The 27,579-nt window shown below is 39.4% G+C and overlaps 2 protein-coding genes across 3 annotated transcripts in view; one reads left to right on the top strand and one right to left on the bottom strand.

Moving 5' to 3' along the window:
• The window catches only part of MANBA (mannosidase beta), a 56,728-nt gene extending 56,243 nt beyond the window's left edge, over positions 1–485 (top strand). The window contains exon 21 of the transcript XR_016466142.1: positions 397–485. The gene's annotated coding sequence lies outside the window, so the exon portion shown is untranslated. The remainder of the gene's footprint in view (positions 1–396) is intronic.
• A 72-nt stretch (positions 486–557) lies between these two features.
• NFKB1 (nuclear factor kappa B subunit 1) overlaps positions 558–27,579 on the bottom strand; it is a 59,029-nt gene continuing 32,007 nt past the window's right edge. Inside the window, exons 6-24 of one of the 2 annotated variants that reach the window (XM_031608833.2) lie at positions 26,580–26,728; positions 25,258–25,421; positions 24,343–24,501; positions 22,333–22,437; positions 20,509–20,600; positions 19,812–19,950; positions 17,073–17,195; positions 15,752–15,841; positions 14,653–14,847; positions 12,185–12,326; positions 9,175–9,289; positions 6,981–7,182; positions 5,798–5,967; positions 4,850–4,952; positions 3,884–4,005; positions 2,957–3,026; positions 2,457–2,629; positions 2,141–2,318; positions 558–1,011 (exon numbers count right to left, since the gene is read on the bottom strand). In XM_031608833.2, the coding sequence (XP_031464693.2) occupies positions 824–1,011; positions 2,141–2,318; positions 2,457–2,629; positions 2,957–3,026; positions 3,884–4,005; positions 4,850–4,952; positions 5,798–5,967; positions 6,981–7,182; positions 9,175–9,289; positions 12,185–12,326; positions 14,653–14,847; positions 15,752–15,841; positions 17,073–17,195; positions 19,812–19,950; positions 20,509–20,600; positions 22,333–22,437; positions 24,343–24,501; positions 25,258–25,421; positions 26,580–26,728 (2,679 nt within the window). In that variant the 3' untranslated portion in view covers positions 558–823. Of the gene's footprint in view, positions 1,012–2,140; positions 2,319–2,456; positions 2,630–2,956; positions 3,027–3,083; positions 4,006–4,849; positions 4,953–5,797; positions 5,968–6,980; positions 7,183–9,174; positions 9,290–12,184; positions 12,327–14,652; positions 14,848–15,751; positions 15,842–17,072; positions 17,196–19,811; positions 19,951–20,508; positions 20,601–22,332; positions 22,438–24,342; positions 24,502–25,257; positions 25,422–26,579; positions 26,729–27,579 lie in introns of those variants that run through there. The other variant, XM_031608831.2, reaches the window with a different exon arrangement.

Below are 27,579 nucleotides of genomic sequence, written 5' to 3'. Positions count from 1 at the left end.
TTAAGGACAAGGGGCTTGCCACCTTTCTTTTATTTTGGTAGTTGGAAATTGCCAGAACTCAGTACTAGATCTTCTCTAACTAATTGCAGTTGAAAGTTATGTAAAAATTACAGCAAGTGTAGACAAGATTTAATTTTGAGTTTTTATTATAAAAGTAAAATAAAAATAAGCTTTTAAAAAGCACACATTTATTTTTTTTAAAAAGGAACTGATATAAAAAACTATTTACAAGTAGGAAATGCAAAACTTGATTTTTTTTTTAAAGAGGCACCAAAGCTATGTTTAAATACATTATTTGAAATATACAAGATTCTCTCTCTCTTTTTTTTTTTTAGGATTCTTTTGTCTTTCAGAGTTGTCACTGTTGTGATTAAAGTCACTATTTTTCTTTACAAGTGATTTTAGGAGCTTTTCCCAGACAACTGTACTGCAAAACTTCTGAAGGGAACAGCCAGAAACCATCTTTTGATTGCTATGTGCTTTACCTCTTTGAATTAAGTGAGCTGATATTACACATTAACAAGGAGTGACTTTCATCAATAAAAGAAAATCCTTGCAAACCAGGTGAGCTCCCTCAGTCCATCAGTGTCCAGTCCTTTGTATTCATGTGGCATGGAGCCCTAGTTCTCAGATGTGGCTTATAAATGGATAGTACTTGAGGAAGGAAGCAAGCGTGAGGAGTCACCACTGGTTCAGATTCGTGTGTGGTTCCTCCAGTGCATTTCTGGTTGTGAATTTACTTCCCTCCAGCTGTCACAACATCAGTGTAATTCTAAATGTTGGGGTTGTTCCTGTAACTGCATATATTGCTATTTGAAGTTACCTAGTTGGGTATATAATTGCTTTGCACTGAGCTTTCCTGGCCGTAGCCCAGGGTCATTTTGCTAAGTGTTACCGATGACTTGCTGTTCAGAGAGTCTGAATAAGTAAAGCTCAGTTTGCGGAAGGAGGTCTCTACCCCGCTGTCACACGTGCTTTCAGTGTCTTGAAATTTATGATTATGAAGTTCACCTGAGAGAGAAAAGGGAAATCAATTAGTTTGTTTTACTTCAGTGACATCGTGAAAGGCCAGAGGAATACAAAGCAACAGGTTACAACTCTTGTATATGAAAATAACTGTAGCTTTAGGTACTGCTAGTGGAAAAGGCTGTGTTATTGGCACAGGCTAAATGTTTTCAGTTGAGCTGATGCACTGCTGTCAGAGATCATTTGCAGGCAGCATTTGAGTGAGATGCAAAGCCTGGTCTGCTGCTGACATGAACATTGTCACTGCATTGGAGTCAGGACTCTGCCCCAGTGGAGTAGCAGCAAGGCAAAAAGTTCTCTGCATCTCAGATGCATGGACTGTGCAAGTATGCAGCTCCAGGATGAGGCTCCTTAAAACGCTCATGTTATTTCAATTGCTGATTTCTGAGGTGTTTGTCTTGAACAATTTTCATCTAGTTATTAAAGTGAGACTGAAATACAAAGCTGTCATCTGTGTAAGCTTCATAAAATAAGCACCTGAGTGCGAGAGAACTGTATCAGAGCTGAAGTGAATAGAACAGTGGCCGGTGTATTACAGAGCCAAGTGGTATTTTTTTAAACATTTGTTTTCAAAAAAAATGACAATCATGTTGCAAAGCAGCAGAAACTCCCTTTCTCTTTAAGAATAGTCTAAAGAGGTAATATGTACGAACACATTTTTGAAAGGTGCAAATGTTTGTTCCATGACTAGCACCGTTAGCCCAGGACAGAGTTGCTATGATTGATTCTTTGAGAAGTTTATGAACCCCAAACATCTGTGTTTGTCTAGATTGGGTGGAAGAAAGGGGCAAATGAAAATATAATGGGAATGTGTATAAACCTGTGAATTCATTCTCTAGTTTCTTTTAAACATCTAAGGAGTTTATATCAATAAGTGGCAGATGCCCACTTAAAGGAAAAAGGAGTCAGTTATACTCAATACTGTAGTACAGGACTACAGGTTAAAATTAGCCATTTTCCCTCTTTCTTGTGCATCTAGCAAATGTCAACTGAGAAAGACCTACATGGTAGGTAAGCAGAAACAGTTAAAGAGCTCAGACATGATGGGTAAGAAACTCTGCTGTCTATTAGCATTCCAAAGCAAGGAGGGAGAACTAAGAAATGTTAACTTTACCTGTCTCTCCCTTTGCAAAATTGGCTGGTGATGATGAAGCAAAAGCTTCTATTGTGTTGTCCTCCTGGTGAGACCGACTTTGTGAACTAGATAGTGCGTTATGAATTACTTCAATAGCTTCCGTGTGATCCATCTGTCTCAAAGCAGCAATCAGCTCTTGAACTGTACCTCCAGAAATCTAAGAGAGAAGACAGCAGATGCTCACAGCTTTATCCTGGCTAGCCAAAACCAAAGGGCTGCAGTGTCTCACTGTGCAGGACAACATTCACTGCACAGCTGCATGTTCTTTATAACTAACTTGTTACAGCCACATTACCTTATAGTTATCTAGCAGAGTTTTCGAAGGTGAAGGGCTCAGCCTGAAGGCATTATTAAGAATGCCAAGACCCAGCTTTTCTGCTAGAGTAGACCAGTTCTTGCTTGGATCAGGTGTTTCCAATAGCTTGTAAAGCTGCTTCTTGGAGCTTTCGTTCAGCTCTCTCAGAGGGCCTGGGGAACAGAAAAATACGTCTGTTATGAGTCACACACCAGTTCATTTCTAAGCAGAAGCAAAGCCAAATTAAAAACTATTTATTTTAGCAATATATTAGTAAATACTAATGGATGCTGTAATATTGAAAACGTACAAACTTAGATCCTCATGCCATGTTTCTTAAGAGAATCTTGCTCATTCAAAGCTTGCAGTGGTATTGAGTACCTCTTCTCCCTCCCCACCTCCCTTACAAGCTCCTGCAGTGCAAATTCTTCTGCAAGAATACTTTGGGTAGTCAGCTGTTCATTACCAAGGGGATGCCAGGTCCTCTTTACAGACGTTACCTTGTGTCAGTAAATCCTCTGAAACTGCTGCTGCTGCTATGTAGGGTTTGCCATTTAAAATGTCATACACCTAAGAGAATACATTCAATTTAGTATTTAGCAAAACCTAGTTATTTGTCCATTATTTTGACAAGTTTCAGTAGTATTGTTTATAGAGTACTGTAATGGCCCTTTTTTAAATTTTTTTTTTAATAAAATCATTTATACCTTGAGGGATAAATCTGTAAGTTCATCTCCCTTGCCTTTAAGCTCTGTTGTCTGGCAGTTATTGTCAGGATACAGAAGCAGCCTGTGCAGTAAACAAGGGACTGTAGCAGTAGATGAGTGAGGAGTTAGCAGCTATTTCCAACTAGTAATTTGAAACAAAGCCTGGGCTAGATTTTCCTCTTTTCAGTACCACTCCTCACCCTAGCTCCATATGATCAGGGATGCTGGCTACTTATATGCTCACATCATGCTAGCTGCATGTACTTGGATACTGAAGCTCAAACCATGTAATCTAACCAATGTTTAGGTAAGACACAAAAGTCTATTTTCACTACGTATCACCCAGTCTGCAGTTCTAAAGACCATGCAGCAGAGAAACTTATTACAGTGTCTCACCCTGGCCCCGTAGACCCTGAACATGCACCTTCAAGCACATGCTGCTCAATCCGCTGGATTCTTTTCCATATTGACAACCCCAGTGCAAGTACTTTGAAGAAATGCTTGTTCAATCCTGCTCAGCAGAAGTAGGCTACTAAGAGGAGCTTTCTTCTAATACTACTTCACTGCTTATTATGGCTCAGTAGGTTTGTTTTTTATGTCAATCAGGTGCTATAGAAGTTTGTCACTATTTAAATAACTAGATGAAATGAAGCAAATTGGCTGACAAAACTGAACTATTTTTTTTTTTTTTTAAATACTAGAAGACAACAGACCACATACCTCCCAGTTGGCTGCCATATCCAGTGGCGTTGTTCCAGGTACAATTCCTTCATCATCATCATCTTTCACATCTTCTTCTACATCAAAGAGTGGCTCAAAGTTCTCAACGTGAGGATCTGCGCCTGGAAAACAAGTGTGCAAGAAATTTCTAAGGAAAGGCTTCTAAGCTGTTTTACATTGTGTGTTGAAAAGCATAGTTAAAATAGCTAGATTAGAAGGTTTGCAATTCAAAACTTAGAATATATATTTTAACTCAGAAAATAGTAGTTTTTTTTAAATAAACTGAAGTTAAATGTCATAACATTCCTGTGTATTCATCCATTATACAGATGGGAAAAAATGACAAGCAGTGTGTTAAGGCCCAAAGAGTCTGGTTATATAAGCTGACTTCCAGTTCCATTCTTGGCTCACACAGAGCATGTATGTGATGAAGCACTGGTGTGGGGCTTCCCTTTTGTAGTGTCAGAGAAAGCAAGAATGTTATTAAAAGACCAAGCAAACAGCCAGAGCAGTGGGAGGCTTGGATTTCTGTTTCTAAGGAGAAAATTCAGGTATTAAGGGTTTAAACGCAACTGAAAAAAACATTCCAGTACACAATCAAAACTTTGCTGTAATGATACAAAACTGGGGAGAAGTGTCCCAGTTTCTTTGCCTTTAAAGCAGTCCAACACTTATTCCAACTATAAAACTGGGTTTTTTGTCTGCTGCAGATATAAAAAAAAATATCTACAACTACCCCAAAACTTCCAAGAATGCTTGGGAACTATTTTTACTAACACAGTTTTGCTTTGCTTTTTTTAGCCATTAGATGGTGCTAAAGAGTAGCAGAGCCCTTGAAACGAGGACTTTACCGAGGAGAAACAAGCCTTTCTGCTCATTAGTAAGTTCACTACCTCCTAAGTGCAGCCCCATAACCTGAATTGGAACATTTAAAGAGAACATTGCAACAAATATTTGACCGAATACCTGCTGCTTTGAGAACTGCTGCCAGTTTTGTAAAGCCCCTTCCAGCTGCTATGTGAAGAGGCGTTGTGCCATCATATGTAGTGCTGTCCACATCTGCATCACCCTACATATTGAAAGAGAAGAAAAATGCTATTCATCTATATGGTACTGTTGTGTAGAGACTTGTCTGCATAAACCTTGTTACTCTGCATGCAGCACCATTCCATGCCTGTTTGCACAAAAATTCCAGCTGTTGTCTGAATAAAAAATGGATTGGAAAGTGATTACAACTGCCGGCACGCAAGAACAGACGGTGATTGTGCACTGCAGTACTACAGCAGAAGGCATGCTGTCTGAACCCAAATAGGTCAGGTAGATAAAACTCAAAAGCCACTTTGCATCCCATAATACTAATCAGATAATAGTTCTATTATCAGATTACCTCAGCATTTGCTGTGCACCGAAAGCTGCCTTCTTGCTGCCCTTAAGCAGAGCATACGGGCCACTAGCACATCTGTACCCCCATACCCAGGGGAGCTACTCCAGGTAGCTGTGGGTGTGCACAATTAAGTGTGCTAAGATCAAGGTGCTAGAGATGAGACAAATATTTACAGATATACACAGCTATCTCTCTGCACATCTGCATACGCATTCCACCGCACCAGATCAGCAACTTGTTCGTGAGTAGTTTCGTTGGCTGCTAGGATTACTCAGTGCAAATTAAGCATGGCACAGGCAGTCAGGTCAGGGTCACAAAGTAAATTTCTCAGCTTACAAAAAGTTCATCAGCAGTGCTGAATGACTAATAGCAAATAAATAACACGAGTGATAATTTTCCCATTATACCAGTTAAAATAACCAAGCCAATAAAGAGAAACACTACTTCATTTCCACTGAAGACTAATATATTTTAAAAGTCTTGAAAATACGTATCTGGGAAGACCGGGGAAAAAGAAATTCTGCCCTCACCTCAAGCAAAAGGCAGCCTGCCAAGGGGATGTTCTCTTGTTCAACAGCTAAATGCAATGCAGTTCGTCCAGATTTTTGTTCCTGAGCATTGACATTAACTCCAGCAGCAATCAGTAGTTTCAGACAGGACAAGCTATTGGCGATCACCACCATGTGAACTGCACTGAGACCTACACAAAAGCCATTTGTGTACATTAACATTTGAAAAACACAGAAATGTCACAGCAATGACTTCCTAAGCAGCTGCATCTCTGAGAGGCTGTAAAATGACTGAGCCTTACTGTAGTTATCTGAGCACAAGTGACCTTTGGCTGTCTGTGCATCAAAAGTGGTGTTAATTAAAATTCTTCGTGCATAAATTGGAACTATTTGTGTTATTAATTGTGACTCAAAACCATGCATGAGAAAAAACAGTTAACTGCACAGAGGAACAGAAGGAAGAATAAAGAATCACCCTAGAATTTCTAGAAACATCCTGGAAAATAACTAATGCTCCTTTAAGGTCAGACAGCCCTGTCACCTCAACATTAACTGCAGTGGCTCAAAAAGAGAATCAAAGTTTTCTATTTATAAATAATAATAAGAATCAACTCTCTTTGAACTTAACACAGTTTTTTAAATCGCATAATGACATTTTTAGGACAGGTATTTTACTATCTACATCTAGTGCAAGAGTACTAAATTCAAATGACCTGTGCCATTGAGAAGTGGGAGAGTAGGGTCTCTGTGGGTATTTTATAAGCTTTAATACTCTGTGGTCCCAGAGTTCCAGATGTGATACTTGACACTGATCCAGAAATGACTTTTGAGGGGATTTTATTCACTAGAGAGGAGGAAATAAATATATTCAGGTGGAATTTCTTCTAAACAGTGGTTCTGTAGTGCATCTCAAGAGGAACACAGTTCCTGAATTTTTGTGATGCTCAATAAACAAAAAGTTCAAATCCATGCTGTATAATATGGACATTATCAATCTCTGCATTCTGTATAACCACAAAACCTACGCATCTATGTTCTTTTATCTGACTACAGGTGTATAAAAGCCAAGGATATAATGTGCAAACCATGGAAAGATGCAACTTCCAAGGTCTGTATCTGTGTAAAAAGTCAGGGTTGTCAGAAATGGTGGGGTGCTTGTCTAGAAGGCAAGTAAGTGTAAAGTACAGGCACTATCGTTCCATACCTTCGCCATTGAAAAGGTCAATCATTGAAGATGCCTTCTGATGCTTGAGGAGCAGACTCAGAATCTTGTCATCTCCTTCAGCAGCAGCTAAATGTAAGACAGAATTACCATGACGATCCAAAAGGTTGACATTTGCTCCAGCCTTCAGCAAGTCTTCAACCACCTCTGCCTGCTTTGTGATTACTGCCAGGTGCAAGGGGGTCTGGAAGTGACAGAAGTAAGCCATGAGAAGATGAGGGGCAACTACACCCCTTTACAGAAATCTGCTAAGCCAATAAAAGCACCTACTGTGAGTGCTGCTCCACTTTAAAGCTGGAACAGATGAAAAACTTGTTTACAAGTACATTTTCTTCTGCTGTATAATACAGATAGGGTTTCTACTTACTGGAAATAAAAGCCACCTCACTGGTGTCAGCAGTCAGACCTGAGGAGGAAGGAAGACACTGCCTACCTTGTGGACTGGGGGACTAACCTGGCTGTTTGTAGTGCAAGGGACTTGGGAAATGAGAGAATCCCTGTATTCCCAGATGCACTAACCCTGCCAAGCTCCTGCCACAGAAGGAGTACACACACTTTCTAGAGCCTGTTCAGCTCTGCCTCTGCAACTGAACCACACTCTAATTTTGCTCCTAAAAAGCAAGTTCCCAGCCACAGGTTTAAGATTTCCTTATCCTTCAGAACAACTACATACAAAAAAGCAGAAAAAATTTGCTGTTCTGTTTGCCAAAGTTCAGATTACACAATATCATCTAGCTGATACTGTTTTGCATGGTTCCTATTTTTGCACAAAGACAACTGAGCACTGAGGCTCTCAGGCTGAGATTTCAAGCTTTTCCAGAGGTTAACTGTATACTGCATCCTTGCCAGTAACAAGTTTCATGGATCACAAAGTATGTATTTAACAGCGAGGCACTGCAGTGGTTTAGGAAACTGTATTCCTACAACTAAAATATTCTGAAAAATGCAGAAGATTCCATCTCCATATCATTATTTTTATATATACAGATGACTGTAAAAAAGGAACTGATTTCAGCTCTGTAAAATAAGCTTGTGTTTGTCAGTGGAATCACCAATGTATTTGCAATTATTTACTTGAATTGATATGGCAAAGCATGATTAATTTTCATAGTATCTGTACAGAAGGGAAACCTTAGACTAAACCTGCATTTCCTCCCATCACTGGCTTAAGGTTTAAGTGGAAGGTAGAGCAGCTGGAGAAGTTCTGGTAGTTAGAGATTTATTTCTTCTATGGTGCACAGCTTTGCTTACTATTTCTGTTAAACAGAGGGCATACAAAATTCAATCTTTTTGCTTTCATCACCTTTCACATTTCAAACTTCCTTTATGCGAACACAAAAATGAAACATGAAAGAGAACAAAGAAGTCACAATAAAGCCTCTGAGATTATTTGCACAGAAGTCTTGGCTTTATCATTTACAGCTTGGAGCTGAACAGAAAGAAATGGCCCAAGTCTCAGAAGTGCTGCTGTGTGATGTCCAGCTGGGTACTTTAGGACAACAGAATGGCATGCATGGTTGAAAAGAGCTTCTTGTACCAGCAAGTTTCCATAGCTATTTTTAAAGCCCATCTAAGTTGCAGCAGAAAAAGCTCAGACTGTGTTGCAGATAAGTTGAGGAGAGAATTGTGCTGGGCTGCTAACAGTTACTTCCCTACTGGGTAAAAGACATGTCTTTTGTTTTGTTTTTTAATGGTACACTGTGAACCATGAAATGAAAGAAAAATCTTGGTGCTCATACAATGGGCATGAGGACCTTCTAGGCTACAGAAAGACACAGTTTAACAACTCATGATCCTGAGTTATCCTGCATTAAAAAGTTTGAATGAGTCCAGAGTTGGCATACTAATCCAGATCTCTGATTTAATAACAGAGGAGCCAAATAATGAAAATATAAACTGAAAAATTCAGTATTTTGGGGCTCTTCTATAATAAACAAATGGAGATGTTTCTCTTAACATCAAGGCAGTTAGGAATTAATAGAGGGAAAACATGCTCTTGTTCTTCCACCACCTTACAGCGTGTCATTGTGTTTCTCCGTGTGTGAAATTCTAAACCAGTTTGCCTTACTATCTGATCTGGGCTCATTCTGATGAACAGAAGGAAAATAAGACAGTAAGGAGAACAGTTCTAGCTGGCTGAACGATCTCCATCAGTTACACCACCAAAACAGCATACCTGATAAAGGTCATTTCTCATGTTGATAATGTTGTTATAATTCATATCCGGCATCACTTCCAAGAGGTTTTTAACCAGTTCTCTATGAAGGTGAATAATTGACAAATGAAGGACACTGAAACAAAACAACAGATTAGCATTGTCCCTGTATTCTCAAACTTATGATACAAATTCTAAGACTTGGCTGTACAATTGACTATTAGAAGTCATAGTCAACACCTAAAATGAATACTAACAAATACTAACACACACAAAAAAAAAACTGAGTCAGAAGAGAGCTGTGTTTAACCCTTCAATCAAAAACAAAAGAAGAATCAGGATGAATTTTGCTGGTCCTGAGTATAACTTAATTACTAGTTTTTATTTGTTGCAAATAAAAACTTTGCATCACAAAAGAAATGTCTCAGAACTTGTCCGAAATAGCCAGATTCTTCACTGGCTTTTTTTTTTTTTTTTTGCCCGTGTTTTGAATTATTCGGCACACTGACATCTCTTCCTGTCAAAGCCTTCCTCCAGAATTTCCACAGCTCTCTGCCACTCAGGGAGATTTTCCCTCTGGGGTTCCCCCCTCCCCAGTCTGTAGGTTTTTCTTGTTTTCATTTTCAAACAGAAAAATGACTCAGGGCTCAGGTCAGTGACCAACAGCCCCAGGATTTGCAGCAGTGGCCAAAGGTGTCTTTCTTGCTGAAGGAAAAATGTGCTGAGGGACATGAGCGACTCTGCAAAGCAAAGCACCCCTTCTGCTGAGTTCTTGCTGCAGCCTTTCCTGTGCTCTGCTCCAGAGATACCTCCTTCACACCGCCAGCCTGAGCGGCTGTACTTGCCAAAAAAATACCAAGACAAAAGCAAGTTGTGACTCTAATCACTCATCTATTTGTCTTTGAGACTTCATTTCAAAGCTGTGCACCGTTTTGAATTGCACCTTAGCAAGCTCTCCCTGGCCAACTTTTAGATTCTCTTAAGCCTTTTGCTGAGGACACGCATCAGCACAGATCACACAATGTGCTTGTTAAGGAATCTGCCACAGGAATACCTGAATGCACTCACATCTACTTACTTCCATCAGAAAAATACAGAACTGCTTTGCCATTTCTGGCATAGAGTCCTCTTTGAGTTCAGAGCAAGCACTCCGAACCCCAGGATAAGTTAAAAAAGGAAAAAAATAACCCAGACTTCTAAAACAAACTCATCCCTGACGGGCTGTTTTATTGGCTCTGGATACAGCCACAGGCAGCACTATGGCACTTCTCCTCCTTCAGTTCTTCTGTGCTGTTCCAACTGTCCCACTGCTGCCATAAAAGAAGTGTTCCTCTGCTCCCCAGGAGATACTCTCTATGCTCTCTTCTGCTGACATTTTATTTCCAAATCTCATGAATTTGCTCTTCTACTGCCCTCAGTTCTCTTTCCTGTGGTAAATATTTCAATTTTACCTTGTGGAGGCAAAGCGTTTTGATGTGACTTCATGAGATCTGTACTGTGAATGCAGTAGCAGTGAGCACTGCTGTCAGTATACGCTGATCACAGATTAACGTACTTGGTATCAAAGCCATTACACAAAACACAGGATCTCAACAAAGGTATTTTCATTCCCTACAGACTATTTTCATGAAAGATGTGCAAAACTGTTGTAACATTTCTTTAACGGCTTCAGCAAAAAAATTTATAGTCTTTTTCGTATGTTTGTAATGATTAAAGTGAAAGTTGCAGAGAACTGATTTATAAATTTTGGAATTTTGTTTTCTTCCTTAAACAGCTCCTGTAAGAGAGCTGGCAGACAGCCCCCGAACCTTTGTTCTGTTCAATAGCTGCAGAGCAATTTATATGCATTACATGCTCACAGACTAATTTCTTCCCAGGAGAAAAGCAACATGAACTTGAGACTCACATAGTTGCAGGTATTTCTTGATCCAGGAAAAACAACTATCATAATGATTAAACTACTTTGACTTGTTGAAAAACCCTTCAAGTCCAGACCTGGGGAATGCCGTATTGATGTTTAAATGCAGGTCGCTCTTACTGGGACTGAGATTAATACTCTCACAATATTCTGGAGAGTTTTTTTTTTTTTACATTAAAAACAAATAGCAATAAAACCAACAAATACACACAAAAGTTGTACTGCCCAAAGTGCCAGCAGATTTTATTCCTAGCCCCTACCTCATCCATATACATGTTTACCTCAAAGCTTCATCAAATTGCCAGCTAGAGAGCCAAGTAAGCAGTTCTCAGTGATTTTGAGTATTTAGCTTATCAGTATTCTGAGGCCTGCTTCAGTGTTGTAATTTTCCATCTGGTTAGGGACCTTAAGGTTTACCTGGCTTCTACAGAACAAAGTACTGCAATTAAGGAAACGCAAGTGATTGTGCAGAGCCTGCCCACAGCCTGCCAGCTAAAAAGTGACAATGTGATAATATCACTTGTTTATTCAAGAGAGGTTATCTTTGCATGTGTTCAGAATCACTTCCACCAAGTTTGGTTCTAAATAACTACTAATAATCTGTTCCTCACTGTGAGTCCCACAGAATCTGCACAGTGTCCTTTGGTATCAGTAGGACAAAAGCAGCAAGGACCCTCGAGCTATTATTTCTACTTCTCCCAGTGCATCCACAACTTACAACTTCCTATGAAGAGTTAGGGACTTGCATAGAGTAAAAAGCAGGGCACTCTGCTGCAGCACAAAGCTGGTGATCTCCACCAACTGTGTTTCATGACACAAATGAAGCAATTCACGCTCAGCATTGATCTGAAGTAAGAAAATGCAAACTCACAGCATCCTCAGCACACCCTCACACACAATTCCTGAGAGGTACTGCAGCAACCAACTTGGTGGTGTGAGCAGCAAAAATCACAACCATCCCTCTCCCAGGCAGCACAAAGGAGAACGATGTTTATTTGATTCGAGTGGTTCTGCAGTCCCTGATCAGCAACCACAGCAGATGGAATGCTAACTACATTCTGCTGCCAAAGACTTAACTCTCCTGTCACTAAGTCCTTGCCAGCACTGACTTACTTGTCTCCATTGTCATCCTGGACAGCAGTGAGATGGCGCTGAACAGCTAGCAACATCCTCACATCTCCAGTTACAGCATAATCAAAGAGAGCGTTGCAGTGACGCTTGGCAAGCTGCATAGCCTTCTCCAGGAACAGACCATCTGCAACACAAATTTTTGTCTTCATTAGCTCAGCTGCCTTCCCTGTAGCAGTACCTTCTTTTGGCAGGTTTGTGCTGCCACAGAAATACAAAGTGCAAATCACCAAAAATTCATTATTTACTGATTCACTGAGATGGGTTGTTAATTACACCTGAGAGGAAAGGACAGAGGGAACGAGTCTTCTGGAAGGAAAACAAGGCACACGCTGAGCCCATCTCTGGAAACTACCTGTGGTTTGAGTGGCACTGATAATTCCATTAATGTGCACTTGTGTGCAATGAAACAAAAGGAGCAGAAACTTGGAACTGCTCAGATACAAGTGACAGGCAAAGCCTCTTGTCCATAGAACACTTAAAAGAACATCCCACATAGTTCTGACTGATTTAGACTGGAGCAAAATGAGGCACAAGAAGCCTAAGAGAAAGAAAAGTTGAGGGATCTGGGCTTGCTTAGCTTAGAGAAGGCTCCAGGGAGACTTCATCGTGGCTTTCCAGTACTTAATGGGAGCATATAAACATGAGGGGGAATGGCTGTTTACAAGGGTGAATAGTGATAGGACATGGGGGAATGATTCTTAAACTGAGACAGAGGAGGTTTAGGTTAGATATTAGGAGGAAGTTTTTCACAGAGGGTGGTGACACACTGGAACAGGTTGACCAAGGAGGTCATGGATGCCCCATCCCTGGAGGCATTCAAGGCCGGGCTGGATGTGGCTCTGGGCTGGGTCTGGTGGTTGGCGACCCTGCACATAGCAGGGGGGTTGAAACTAGATGATCATTGTGGTCCTTTTCAACCCAGGCCATTCTATGATTTTATCAAATATTGTACAGAAACTCACACAGAAAATATGGCATAAATGCAGAGCTTGGTGTCCCCTCCCCAGCCTGAACAAGGCACTCTCTTCAGCTTTATAGGGGTACTCGTAACCAAAGGAGGTCACTAGCTGCTCTGCCAATACTTTGTGGTTCTGTATCGGCAGAAACTAGCAAAAATGAAACAGATAAACTTTGAAACCACAGTCATCATTCTGAGAAGCAGTATCATCTGAAACCAGCCTGTATTCTGTGCAAATTTAAGTTTCTATAAAAGGTTAGAAATCACTAATAGCAAACAGGTGAAATAGATGATATAATGCTCACACAGGGAGGGAACACATAGGGATTTCCAGCTACGTATAACCAGCGTTTTAGTCTCACTTAGATGTGTATCCCTGATTAACGTGAATACAGAATTTCTGTATGCCAAAGGCTAACCCAGCTATCCATGAAGTTTATAGTCTCTAGATCACTGTGGTTCCCAGACTACATGCATAGGCTGATGCATTTTTACTTGTTATTTACTTTTTAACGCTAAATAATAGGATTCAATAGATGTTGTATTCAGGATATAAATCCAACATAAAAAGAGTTAAGCCATTCAGTCTTTACTCATACAACACAAAAATCCAAAAAATTGGAATACTAGACCTCTCTGGTATTTTTTTCCTCTGTGCTTGAAACATGTCTCTCTACTCCAATTGTTGGTTTTTTAATTTGATGAGAAGCATGGTTATTCAAATCCTTTAAAAAAGTATTCACATTGAAAAACCCCACAACTACAGCACTTTCCAAGGCAAAGAAAATCTTGCTGCCTGAGAAAGGGCGATTTGTTTTGTGTACTTTACAACTGTACTGCTGAACCACTTCTACTGACTACTTCTGTCTTCCTCCCCTTTTGTTCACTGGTTGGTTGTATAAAAGGTTTTGCTACTCAAAAAATGTAATTTTCCTGTGTATTTGCTGCATGAAAACAGAAAGGGTTTACCATACCAGCGGAACTGCAGGGAAGGACTGCACAACAATCACAGAATCACAGAATCGTAGGGGTTGGAAGGGACCTCCAGAGATCATCGAGTCCAACCCCCCTGCCAAAGCAGGATCCCTACACCAGGTGCAGACCTGCAGACCTTCTTTATCCATTAAAGCCAACCAAAAAATCAAAAGGCACTGAAATGTATACATTGAATTGTATTCTGTGTATGGTCACTGCTTTCAGTGAACCTCATACAGGTTTATTATGAAGCAGCATTAAATGTACCCAGCAGGCTCAGCTATCTCACCTCCTTGCAGGACCAGTTGCCCAGTGGCAGTATGAAGGTGTAGGATTATCTATCTACCAATCTATGTATGGGGAGGGATCTCAGATTCTAGAGAGCTGAACTGCTCTTGCATCCTCAAAGAAAAATTATCATGCTTTCAAAACAGTGAGCAGAGATTTATGGAGTTTCCAAGACTTAACATCAGCTTTGTCCTCTATCATAAATATGATCTACCTATTGTTTACTTACCCTGACAGCCACACTTTGCTTTGTTTCCTTCATCTTTACAGCACAAGGAAGCATCCTCTTTCTCGTCATTATGACCAGAGGTTCTGCACTCATTCTTCTCTACAGTTTCCACTTTCAAATCGTGTTTCACGTCCCATCTGCCACTTTGTTTATCAGAGCTCTCTTCATCTTTTTCAACTGCGCTATTTGACAGTTCTTCAAACAGAAATAAATACCATCAGTGCTCAATACTCCCACTTTTTTTTTTTATGCAAGTGATAAAGCTCAACTAGCAATAACTAAACCCTAAAAGAACTCAATATAAAAATTTCCTTTGGCATAGGGGTTATCTTTAAACACTCATAAATCATAACACTATAGATACCAACTCACAAGGACAGATGAAGCAACATAACACACTCTGCGGTGATTATGTTTTCATCAGCCTCTGTTTTAAAGACAAACTTTTACTTATATAAAACAGATAAACTCTCCTTCCAAACAACATCAATCCGAGTCTGAAATACTCCTAGGAAATCTACTGGAATTAATCAGATTTGTTTTCCCTGATAGCAAATTCATCCCTGAGACTTTGTAAATAATTACAAAATATTCAACAAGCAGATCAGAAATTATTTGTCTATTTGAGGAAGACAGGACCATCGTTATTATTGCTCAAATCTTTCCATAAACTTTTACATTACTTCTTTTGACTACTGTGTAGTACCAGACTGCGGCAACAAAAGACAATGCATTTTCTCTGGTTGAGTCCTTGGTCATCTCTTTCAACAGCAAAAGGGCTGTTGCTCAAAACATGCACTGAATGTATCAAGCACACAGTGGTAATTTGGTGACTGCTTCACAGAAGTTAGTGGTTAAAAAGAAGACGCACACAGATTTAAGGCGGACTTCGACATAACTGAAAAGCAGCAGAGCAATGTAACATACGTCAACCTCTGAGTCACTGGAGGTTCTAGGAAAGGGACTGGCTTTAGGGGAAAAGCTCTCCCCAGACAGCACATTTAGTTAAACCTGCATAACATCTGCTCATACTGTAGAAGAAAAAAGATAGTCAAACTCAGTTCAACTGCCGCAAGAATTACATCTTCTTCAGGGTTACCATGTTTCATTCCAGCATTGGACTTTGTTGTGCCAGGGTGGAAATGCATTCCTCCAAAAGCAGAGTACCCGTAGGAAGGATAACTGAACCCTACATGTAGAAAAAAGATGAAGAATTAATAGAATTATACCCTAAAGCAATGAAAACACCATCTTGAAGAACACTGAGACAAAAGAACAGAAATTTTATTTTCTACATATTTTGTGCTTCATAGAATCATAGAGTATCTTGAGCTGGAAGGGATGCAATAAGGACCACTGAGTCCAACTCCAGGCTCCACAAAAGACCATACAAAAATCAGACCATATGTCTGAGAGCCTTGGCCAAATGCATCTTGAACTCTGTCAAGCTCATTGCCATGACCACTTCCCTGGGGAACCCGTTTTGCTGCTTGACCACCCTCTCTGTGAAGAACCTCTTTCTTAATACCCAACCTGAACTTCCTCTGTCACAGCTTCAGTTTGATTCTATCCTTTTAAAATAAGTTTTCCAGACTAAGGGTGCGCTCTGCCCAGTCCCTTCAAAAACACACAGAAGTTCTCTGTCCCCAGGACACACGTACACATGTAATGTCACTACTATGCTGCATTATGATTCGAATCACTGTGGTTACAAATGATTTGTATTCAGTTGTTATATTGTTGAAGTGCTGGTAGCAATGCATGTCATAATTTGACAACTGCTGCTTTTCCCCCCTCCTTCAAAGAAGTGCTACAAAGGTATTGTGGCTCAGATGACATTTGCTGATCTACAACATTAATGCTCTGCTGCAAGAAATCAAAACACTGCTCTTATGATCCTGCATCTCAGATATGCTCTGGGTTCAACAGACAGAGCACAGCATGCAATTTAGTAACAAGTATCTCAAAATTTTAATAATTATTCATAGTACCAGGGTTAATTAGCTAAATTCTACTCCTGGTTCCAGTAATAACTATGAACTTGTTTAATTTTAGGCATGTAAGACAGTAGTTAGCAGTCTCATGAATTTCAGTGCCTTTGAAGCCCTAGGCAGTAATAAAGCTAAGGTATGGTGGACCCCTAACCCAGACTCCAACTAGAAGGAAGTTTTTTCTGTGATTTAAAGCTTCAAAGAAGAAAAAAAACCTAAATCACCAGGAGCCACATAACCAAGCAGAATGGAAAAGGAGCTGACAAAGTATTTAGAAAACAAGGAGCAGCTTGATTGAAATCAGTAACAGCAGTATAAGGACAGGGTGGAATGAGTGGAATTCCTCGTTTCATCATCAGAACAATTATCTGTCCCACAGGCACTGAGATCAGATCCCCTTTCCCTCTTTCCCCAGAGCCACTGTCTTACCAGAGCCAGCACCGCCGCCTCCTCCTCCAAACATGCCACCACCTCCTGCGCCGCTGCCTCCACCGTAGCCATCGGAGAAGTTTGGCATGAGCTTCTGCCGCTTCCTCTGCACTTCTTCTTTATCTGCGTGTCAGGTGAGAAGGAACAGACAGAATGAGGAGTCACTCTTACTAACGTCCATACTCAGAAAAAGATGAGTGTATAGAAATTATTACTGAAGTATACTGATTGGTAAGGGAAAATAAAGAGCACTGTACAGAGTAAACCCATTTCTAGCTTCAAAAAAACCAGTTTTGTACATAATGGAGCAGTGAGAATTCCTGTAAAGAAAAAGCTAGTGCCAAATCCTAGTCTCGCTGACAGCACTTCTTGGGCTCCCTTGTGTCAGATGTCTCATGCTTGAACAGGAAGGGACCCCATGCAGAAATGCTGAAAGAGACTCAGAGCTTCCATCAGAAGCAGCTCATGTACATAGAACTCTGGAAATCAGTGGTGCCAAAATTCTTCAATGTTTAATCTCAGTCATAAATCAGAACAAGTGCCTTGAACTGAATACTTGTTCAAGAACATCCTCCTTTAGAGAATATAAGCACAGGTTTCTCTACTAAGCAAATCTACTTCAGAAATAGACCCTTCTCAAAGGGTCAGCAAAATCGCAAGGCCCTGACCCCCAAAAGCACATAGTATCAGCAGAGCCCTTTAAACTTCTGTCGAAGTGTAAGGATGGTGAAAAGCATTGAAAACAACACTGCTTGAAAATTTGCTTAAATTAATAGAAAGGACAGCAGAATAAAGAGCTTATTTTCAGACAGGACATAATACTGTCAGACCACGTGGAGCAGCAGCTGACAAAAAGACCAAGCATTTTATCATCTAAGTAAAAAATATTCTTATTCTGCCCAGGACAGCAAAACACAAAGATTTAGAATCATAGAATACTTAAAATCGAAAGGGACCTTTAAAGGTCATCTAGTCCAGCTCCCCTGCAATGGACAGGGACGTGCACAGCTAGATCAGCTTGCTCAGAGCCTGGTCCAGCCTGGCCTTGAATGCCTCCAGGCCAGGGCTTCCACCACATCTCAGGGCAACCTGCTCCAGTGTCTCACCACCCTCACAGTAGAAGACTTTTTCGAAGAAATATCCCAAGGACTGGGGAAAGTGAAAAGGTCATGACAAGAACTGCCAGAAGGATACAAACATTACAAAGATTGCAATCCAATAAAAAAACTGCTGAGAAAAGAACAAATGAGACTATCTTCAATAAATGATCAAGTAGTTTACTACAGATGTAAGACAAAAAGAAATTACATGCACAGTCACATCAGTCAGTGCATCGAACTGGATAGCTGAATGCATGGAATAGGATACTGAAAAGCAGAAGTGCATTATTTCCGTGCATACATGATCTAGAAGTATGTATGCACGTCCCAGGCATACTCACATGATAAAGAGAGAAAATGCTAGATAGCAATCTAGTCAGAAAAACAAAAAATCCACAGACACATCTAAGCTCATATGAACACTTGTAACAGGGAAAAATAGTCCCTAAATGGTAATTTTATGATTAGGTTATGGAGGGCATTCAAAAATGCACAGTTTTGAATAAACTTTACTCCTTTAAGAGTCTCAAAGAAGTTTGCTTCACAGCTGGCAGTTTTGCTCTGCAGTTGTATACTTCGTTGTCTGTAAGACTTGGGTAAGAGATTCCTTAATCATTACTGACACAAAATCCTCTAGCAACTCTGCAAGTTCCTGAAAAAGAATGCTTTCTGTCCTTTTATTATAATAAGTGTAAAACAGGTTCACTTGTACAATAACCCCCTCCTGTCTCCTCAGTTGTCTTTAGTCCATTAGCACTGACGCACTGATATTTCAGATTATTTATTTCACCCCAATCCATGTTAGGGACTGCATACTTGCAAGATTAGGGTTTCACAGCATAAACTGAAGGCAGGTTAACTGTTCAGCAAAAACACTGCTATCTCGGTGCAAGAAAACACTAGTTCCAACTTGGACCTCAAGTTACTTCATTGTCTTTAACATTAGTATTTAAAAACATGATTGTTGCTGACATTCACATCAAACTCATCTGAAACACAGAAGGCTTTAAATGGCACAGACTTGCTAGTTAGACTTCACCAGCACTAACTTCACTATTCGCTGACAGCTCAAGAAGTGGGTCTGATGCCAACTGTTCTATTTCAGCCATTTAACTAACACTTTACCATAAGAGGTTGAAACAGTACTTTGCCTACTCTCATACAAGTGCCTTACTTTATTTAACTAGTATGAGCAATTGGAAAGAAAAAACCCATCAGAGAAATTGCTAGGTGTAAAGATGAAAGGCGAGAACTGCAAAATAAGTGCTTTTTTCACCAGGTACCAGTCTTCAGTTCAAGTTTTATCTGAAAGTGCGGACTATAAAATGTCCTCAGATATCATTCTGCAGAAACTCAGAGGAAGAGAGTGCCACCTACTGCATGGAGAGGCATGTGTGCGTATAGGAAACTCAGTAGGAAAACACAGATTTACTGCTTAAAAATCCACCAAAAAAAAACCAACAAACCTATTACAGACCCAACAGTTTTCATGTTAGCTCTGCACAAAACAAAAAGGCAAACATCCTGTTTTCTAAAAATAACAACTACAAAAAGTCTTTTACCCTACTGCCCCATCTTATGAAAAGTATTCCTAGGGACCTTGCAGTTTCTGGTATATAAAATGCGTTTAATAAATTACCTTTGATTTCTGGATAGTAGAGAAAAGGCTTTGGTTCACTCGTTTCTAGATCAGATTTCCGACGTAGTTGTACAAATACAGATGCTGGCTTTGTGATATTGACATCTCGATACTTGGGTGTTTTGAACACAATAGCAAACTGTGAAGGAAGCAAAGATAAAGCACATCTGTCACAGACCATGTTTTTTGGTCATATCTGTGTTATTTTTGTAAGAGCTGGTTCATTACCAGGGAGCAGAAGGCTGCAACAACAACAAACTTCCACTTTGACTTTCAGCTATACTTTTGAGTTAGAGTCCTAAAGCCTTCTGTGAAAGGCAAAACTGCCACATACCACCATGCCACATACATTACTATTGCATTATTTCTCTCTCCATCAATGAACATCTGCTCTGGGGCTTTCTCAGTGCCTGCACAGGAAGCTTCCAGAGTTCTCTATATATCCTATCCAAACTTATAATGGTGTATCTTTAAAGCAAGGGATCTCTCTCCTGATTTCCTGATGCTGTATTCTTACCATAGATCTTAAAATAATGGTTAGGATTGCAAAATTATTAGGAAATTAACAACAAGTAATGGGGACTGAAGAGGTTAGTATGGGATATGGAGGTTTTCACCTGATTTTCTAGTTTTAATATAACCCTATTTTCCTGAGATCAGAAAACCATTAATAAATGGCAAATGCTCCGTTACTTACTTGTCTATGTACATCTGTAGGAGAAAAGTCCCCAAAGCCCTCCCACATACCACCATTCTCATCCTCTTCATAGAAACGTATTTGAATATCATCTGCAAAGAGTCAAAGAAATAACAACTTTGGGATGTTTGTGCATTGATTTAACCTTTGGTTAAGTTTATTTCAGATAAAAATTAACATGGCTACTTTTTAGCTGAGTATTAAGTTTATGTAAATAATACATGAATCATCATTATCCATGTTAAGAAAACACCACAGATAAGCCATTCTTTACATCAATTTTAGATCAGCCTGATTCTAATAACTTCACTGAAGCTGTTGTCTGTTTACTGCACAGTAAAAGGAGTTAGGTTCACTACCTCTTCCTATTCTGGAGCAAGAAAACATTCCAGAGTAGCTTTATTTGAAACAACTGAGCAGGGAGGGGAGAACTTGAAATGTGAATGTAGAAACCACCCTCTCTCCTCCAGAAGTTTCAGTTCAAAAAACTGTTGCAAAACCTGAAGTGCCACAGTTCAAGTTCCGCTCGCTGTTGGCAAAGAGCCACTTCAGAGCTCAGAGAGATGGCAGCAGTTTGAGTGAGCAGCACGTCGGCAGCGATCCCTCACCCCCAGACACAGCACAGCCACACCACAAACATGGCTTCTGCTCCCCTGAACAACCTTTCTTGCTTTCTCTTTTGGTTTATTTATTTATATATATTCTAGGAGAGGCTGGGAAATACCACAGTAGCATATTCCTTCCCCAGTACTTCTGATGAGAAGAAATTACAGAAAAGTCTGTTTTCTTTTAGGGTGACTGAGGACTGCTTGCTCTGATCCAGCAGCTGCTAGTCTCAAGATGGTGAACCACCACTTCCACTCCTGCTGTCCTGTGTGCTCAAGTTCCTCCAGAGAGGAGGTTTCTGAGAGCCATGAGGTCAGGGGAAACCCCACTCAGGCTGAGGGGAAACCCCACCTTGGGGCTTCCACTGAGTCAGACTTTTATTTATTTATTTTATGTGCACGAGTTAAGTTTCATGTAGGTCCTCCTGAAAGCAGAGGGTATACACACTACTGAAGGAACACAGTTTTTTCAAAGCCCCCAAAGCACGCCCTCTTTCCTGTGTAAGTGGTAGAAGAACATGACAAAGAAAAGAGGGAGAAAAGGACAGCCTTTTAACAACAAGGCAGACTCATTCCAGACAAGTGAGAACTAGGTACTCCCATCATCCAGTCTACACCAGGGAGTCCCTGGTATAGCTGAAAAATGCAAAGGATTTACCCCACTCCTATTTTTTTTTTCTTTTTAGTTCAACCCAGATACTACAAACCATTATTTTCCCATCCAAAAACAAAGCAACCAAATCCATACTCAACAGTCCTATCCTAACACGTTCATACCATGATCAGAGTCTGCAAAAATTCAGTTGAAACCAAGTGATCTCTACTATTAGCATATACATAAGAATTAAGTTACTAGCAACAGCACTGAACACACTCAGTTCCCATTGGTGGTTAATATAGTCAAAAACTTAACATTCAATCAGAAACTTTAGAATAATTCAGAGCAGGTGTTAATGGAGTCAAAGATCACCCATTACCCATGAAAAACAGAACACAGGCAAGAGCAGAAATCTGAGAAGAACAAAGTTGGTCTCTGAGGAGGCAACACAAGTTCAATTTAGTTTGCAAGACTATTTCCTGCTGGCCTGGTTTCCAGAAAAATAGAGCACTCATATCCTGCTGTGCTATCAGAACAGGAGAAGAGCAAGACAGCAGAGCAGGCTTCATGTGTATTCCAGATGAACATCCTGGAATGTCTTACAATACTCAGGACACTTACCTTTCTGAACCTTGTCACAGAGAAGGTAAATCTCTTCCCCTCCTGTTACACACCCTGCTGTTCTGTCCATTCTTACAATTTTTAAGTTGGAAGCATTGGGTGCTTCTATTGAAAAGAAAAGATTTTAAAAAACAATTATTTTCATAACAATATTAGATTACAAAAGAATAAAAATAAAAATACAAAAAATACAAATGCAATAGAAAGACAAGCCCCCAATACAGCCTACATAAATTTGTCTAAATTTTTTAAAAGAATTAATTTTTCATCTGAAGGATGTAATCTTGTATCCTCTAGGCTTTGACTAAACTGCGAACTATAAAATAAGGCTCTGGCCATTCCAGCAAATTACCTTATTAAAATAATAGAGTAGTGAACTGCATTTGCATTAACAATAACTTTATAAGAGGAGTGCACTATAAGAGAACATATTTTCCTTCCTATTTTCTTGGTGACAGGGCAGTGTTGAAAGCGGTTACCTTTATGTCATTAGTTTAATGTAACATGCAAAGCTTGCTCTGCTCTCTGGCTTACTTGAAAGCAACCTCGGTTCTGGACCAACACATCAGACTGTGATCAAAAAGCTCACCTCTAAAGATTTAGCAGAGGCATCAATGGATTTCCTATTGGTCCTTGAGATACAACTATTATCTGATAATTAAAAGCAACTGTCATAGACAATTGTGCTACAACAAATTGTGTCTGCTCTGTGGAAGGGACTTGAATGGTTCAACAAAGGACATAATGAAAAAACAACAGCCCCTAGAAAAATATTTTGGAATCAAACATGAATTCACCCACTATATCAGGCTACCCAGGGCCCCAACCAACCTGGCCTTGAAAACCTCCAGAGACAAGGCATCCACAAGTTCTCTGGCCAACTTGTAATAGTGCCTCACCACACTCTGAGTAAAGACTTTACTCCTAGCAACCCATATAGATCTCTCTTTTGTTCAAAACCATTCCACCTTGTCCCATCACCATCAGATCGTGTAAAGTCACCCTCCATCTTTCACTATTCTGCCTCTGTTGTTTCTTTGCCCTTCTCTTCCTCTCTGCTTTAGCAATACTCTTTATCATTACACACTTTAGAGTAAGATAACAAATAGAATCTGTAACGGTTAGTACCAAAGATCAATATTCCTTAAAGACACTATCAGTTAAATCACTTCAGCTTGCAGATGAAAAGACCATTTTCTCATTCAGAAAACAAGGGACATGTATGCTACAAAATAATAGACATATGGGCACTACATTCTCCAACTGACAGCAAGCAATAGACTAAAGTTGCTTTAGAACAGCTGCATTTAAGACCTTCTCATTTAAACTTAGTCCTTAGAAAGTGATGACGTACATGTGACTGTTGCACCAAGAAAAAAAAAAGGTACTTTTTCTGACTCATTACAGAATAATTACCAGAAACATGGCGACACACAGCTACAAGGAAGAAACCTCAAGCAGCAGAAAGGGTTCAGGTAAAACCACTAAGTATAATCCAAAAGCACAAGCACAAAGCGAAGATATTCACTTAGAAAAGCTACAAATAGAGAGACATGATACAAGTATAAAAATACTAACAGGTCCAAGGTAAATGGATGAAAACTTCTGGTAATGCTAGTGTCACAAAACAAGGACAAGTAGATGCCCAGCAAAATGAAAAGTGTATAATTCTCAATAAAAACTGAAATACATTTTTCCTTCACATCTTGCATGACAAGGATTTGCCACAGAAAGCAACTGAAGACAAGTTTGCAAAATTCAAACACGTTATAAAAAGAATTTACAGTATTCTCGTAACACAGGTGGCAGGATTAAACATGCTAACAGCAAAATAAAATCTCGCTTTAGGGCTTACAACAGCATCTATTAAGAACAGAATGACAGCATATGTACTTGGACAGACATGGGGCCAATTATCTATGGGCTACCTAAGTACAGCAATACCAGCATTTTTGTATGTACAGAGATGTGCCTCATATTGAGACAGTAAATAATGCCAAATATACTCACTGCTGTCATATATTGCATCCGATATAACAGGATCAAGCCTCCGTGTGAAACCACCATTACTGTCAGGAAGAAAGGCTGTAAACATAAGACGCACCACACTGAGATCCATTTCTTTTGTCTGCTGTACTGCTGCCTGGCGAATAATTTCTCTTTCTCGTTCTGGAACCAATAAATTAGCACAGACAAATTAGCACAAGGTGGGGGAGACTGAGCATTTTCCAAAGATTATTATCAATAGGCACCAAGAGCAATTTATTTTTCACTTAGTACCCTTCTGTTTCCATCTTCTTATTCATAGAGGAGGACCTATTTACAATATACTGCATTCAATTTGAAGTTTGTGAACCACGTGTTATTTAAGATAAGGTATATAATTAAGAGACACAAAGTGACTCTTTTCTGCTCTCTGTTCATAAAGGTTGTGAAAAGGATGGATTCTGCCTCTAAGGAGGTTTGAATGACTAGCACCAGTGATAAAGAAAAAGCTAGTCCCTCAATACAGCTCCTGAACGCAATACAGACCTGAGGTTTAACAGGGATGTGCGTGAAGTGCAGATGAATGAAAAAAGGAACTCTCAAATAAGGTCCTCACAGTTAAAGATATCACGTCTCACAGCAGTGACGCAAAATGACTATTTGTCACTTCACTAAATAGGATAAGAACAATGAAATAGAAGTGCAGAGATGAGTACAGGTAGCTACGGAAGAAGTTGCTCCATTCTCATTCACAGCAAAAGACTTTCTGATTCCCTAAAACACAGTAGTAATATACAACCTCTATTGCATAGCCATAAGCTGTTTTCCTACTCGGGGTCTTTTTCTGGGTAAAAATTTGCATTTTCAGAAGCTAAGCCATTTTCTTCCTTCTTTTTCTTTCTAAAAACCTATTAAAATCAGATCATTGTTTCCACATACCAGTTAGCTGTCTGTCTCCACATCCTTCTGCCTGCAGATAGCCAAGTTCAGGATGCACCAAGAGTCCTGGGTTGTATCCTTTTTTGCAAGCATCGATCATGCGTGTTTCCAGAGTTTCAAATACTTTCTTCTTCGTGACGTGAAGTATTCCAAGGTTTGCAAACCTGCCGAATGTTGATTAATTGATTTTGTGATGCTTTAGGCAAACCTGCAGCAGGCAGTCATTCTCTTATTGGAGGAAGCATTTCCAATGAACTTCAGCGTGACAATTGCAGCCAAGCTTAAAAAGTATGTCAAATGCAAACCATCATATGGCAGCGATCATACGGTTGCACAGGATTTTCCCATGGCGTAAGAAGTAACCTTTAAGTTTTCAGGCTTATGGTGTGGAAGCAATTTATAAAACATTTCAAAATTTAGTTGTCACACTTTGTTTGAGCTGTCATTAATACGTAATTCTACAGTTACTGTGAAAGTAATCTATCTGAAAAGTTTTGGTCAGATCAAATTGATTAGGAGAGCAAGCTCAAAAGCTAAAAGCAGTGTATATTTTTCAAAGAAAATGGTTGAAACTAGGTTCTGGACATTCAGCAAAACACTTCAGGTACCTCTTAGAATGACAATATCTGTAATACAAAATGTGCTTTAGTAAAAGTCCCCTGGCACATTCAAAAATCAATTATATCTGGAAGTATGAAATCAAGACAATAACTCAATTTTGGGTCAATTGAGGATAGGAAAGCTGTTTCTAAACATCTGATGAAAAACAAGACAGGTTAGGAAATGAGCCAAACTTTTCAAGATGAAAAGGAGCATTTCAAATAAAGTTATTTAAATTGCTGTGCTTGGTAAAGTCAGCACACTGGGCTTGGACATCAAAAGTTACAGTTTAAAAGAATCTCTTTCCCAACCTTCTCAGCTTTTTAAACTACTTCTTTACCAACAAAGACATTCTTGAGATCACAGAACTAAAACTCACAGCCAGCATGAAACCTGATCTAAGACTGAAAACGTAGACAGGAGCCTGAGTTCCATTTACTGATATAAACAATTACTCCTTTAAATTAAACAAGAACAGACCAACTACAATTTCACTATAATCTTATTGCTTTAAACTTAAGAAGTTTGACTCATTTAGTAGTTTCATGTTTATACCTGTCTTGCCTTAATTTCAAATTTACTAACCTCATTTTCTTAAAGCTTTTCTCTTCACTGTATTTCTATGGCAGATTTCAGCAAAGGTGAAATACTGATCAAAACTGTGACCAAATCAATTCTCTCCCTCTCCCTCTAAGCTTTACAAATACATTTGACAGACTTACCCAACAACCATGTCTTTCGGTCCTGCATTGACTGTGCATACTCCATCTTCACAAAATTTACCCACCAAGCTGTGAGCGTGCAAGTGGACGTATTTCCCATTAGTAACTAACTGGACGATTACTTTTGCAGGTCCAACATAGTTGCAAATCTGTAAATAAATGTAAAACCGATGTCCTTAAAATGGACCAAACAGTAATTCCAGTGGAATATTTTCTGTCAGCAAAGTACAATCAAGCTTGCTTAGGAGAGATGCGTATTTTCTCATGAGACAAACTAACTGTACCAGGTCACCACCAAAAAAAAAAAAAAAAAAAAAAAGCCAACAATTCATTTGTAATTAAAATTGATACACGAATGGAAGTAGTAGTGACAAAAAAGTAAAGAAATAAAACAAACATAAGGAAAAGCAACCTTCTGTTTTCCATATCACTATTATTATCTTTATTTTCTGGTTAGTTATACCACATTGCTCTCCATAAACTTACCTTAGTACATTAAATTCACATTAGACATTGCTACGTGTTAAGAATCACATTAAAACATGCATCTCTTCAACAAAATATCTGCATTTTTTTGCCAAACTCAAAAATTTTTTCAAATATTTGTAAATATTATAATGACTTTAAAGTATTTTGCTCTCATTACAATGATCGCTCAGGTAGAGATTTTGAAGTGGAAGAATTCTGTATTCATAGGTATTTTGTTAGATCACAAGTTACATCAACACATAAACCAGCCCCCAGTACATACTGTCCATAAGCATAGGTGAGAATATACACTAAAACCCCATCTAAGGTTTTGCAGGACTGCATTTAGGATGATCTGGATTCCTTCACAGGCACTCTGGAACACTAGAAAGCTTCCTGCCTCCCTCCATCAGAGCTTCTGATCACCCTACATTCTCAACAGCTTTTAAAATTGTGATGTCAAGTAATGCTTCAAAAAAAAAACAAACCAAAAAAACCCTACAATTACTAACAAAGTACCATTTATTAATAC

This window comes from Phasianus colchicus, chromosome 4 (genome assembly GCF_987193195.1).
Source record: "Phasianus colchicus chromosome 4, bPhaCol1.hap1.1, whole genome shotgun sequence".
Taxonomy (NCBI): domain Eukaryota; kingdom Metazoa; phylum Chordata; class Aves; order Galliformes; family Phasianidae; genus Phasianus; species Phasianus colchicus.
Note: the sequence above shows the minus strand (reverse complement) of the source record. Positions and strands in the feature narration are given on the sequence as shown.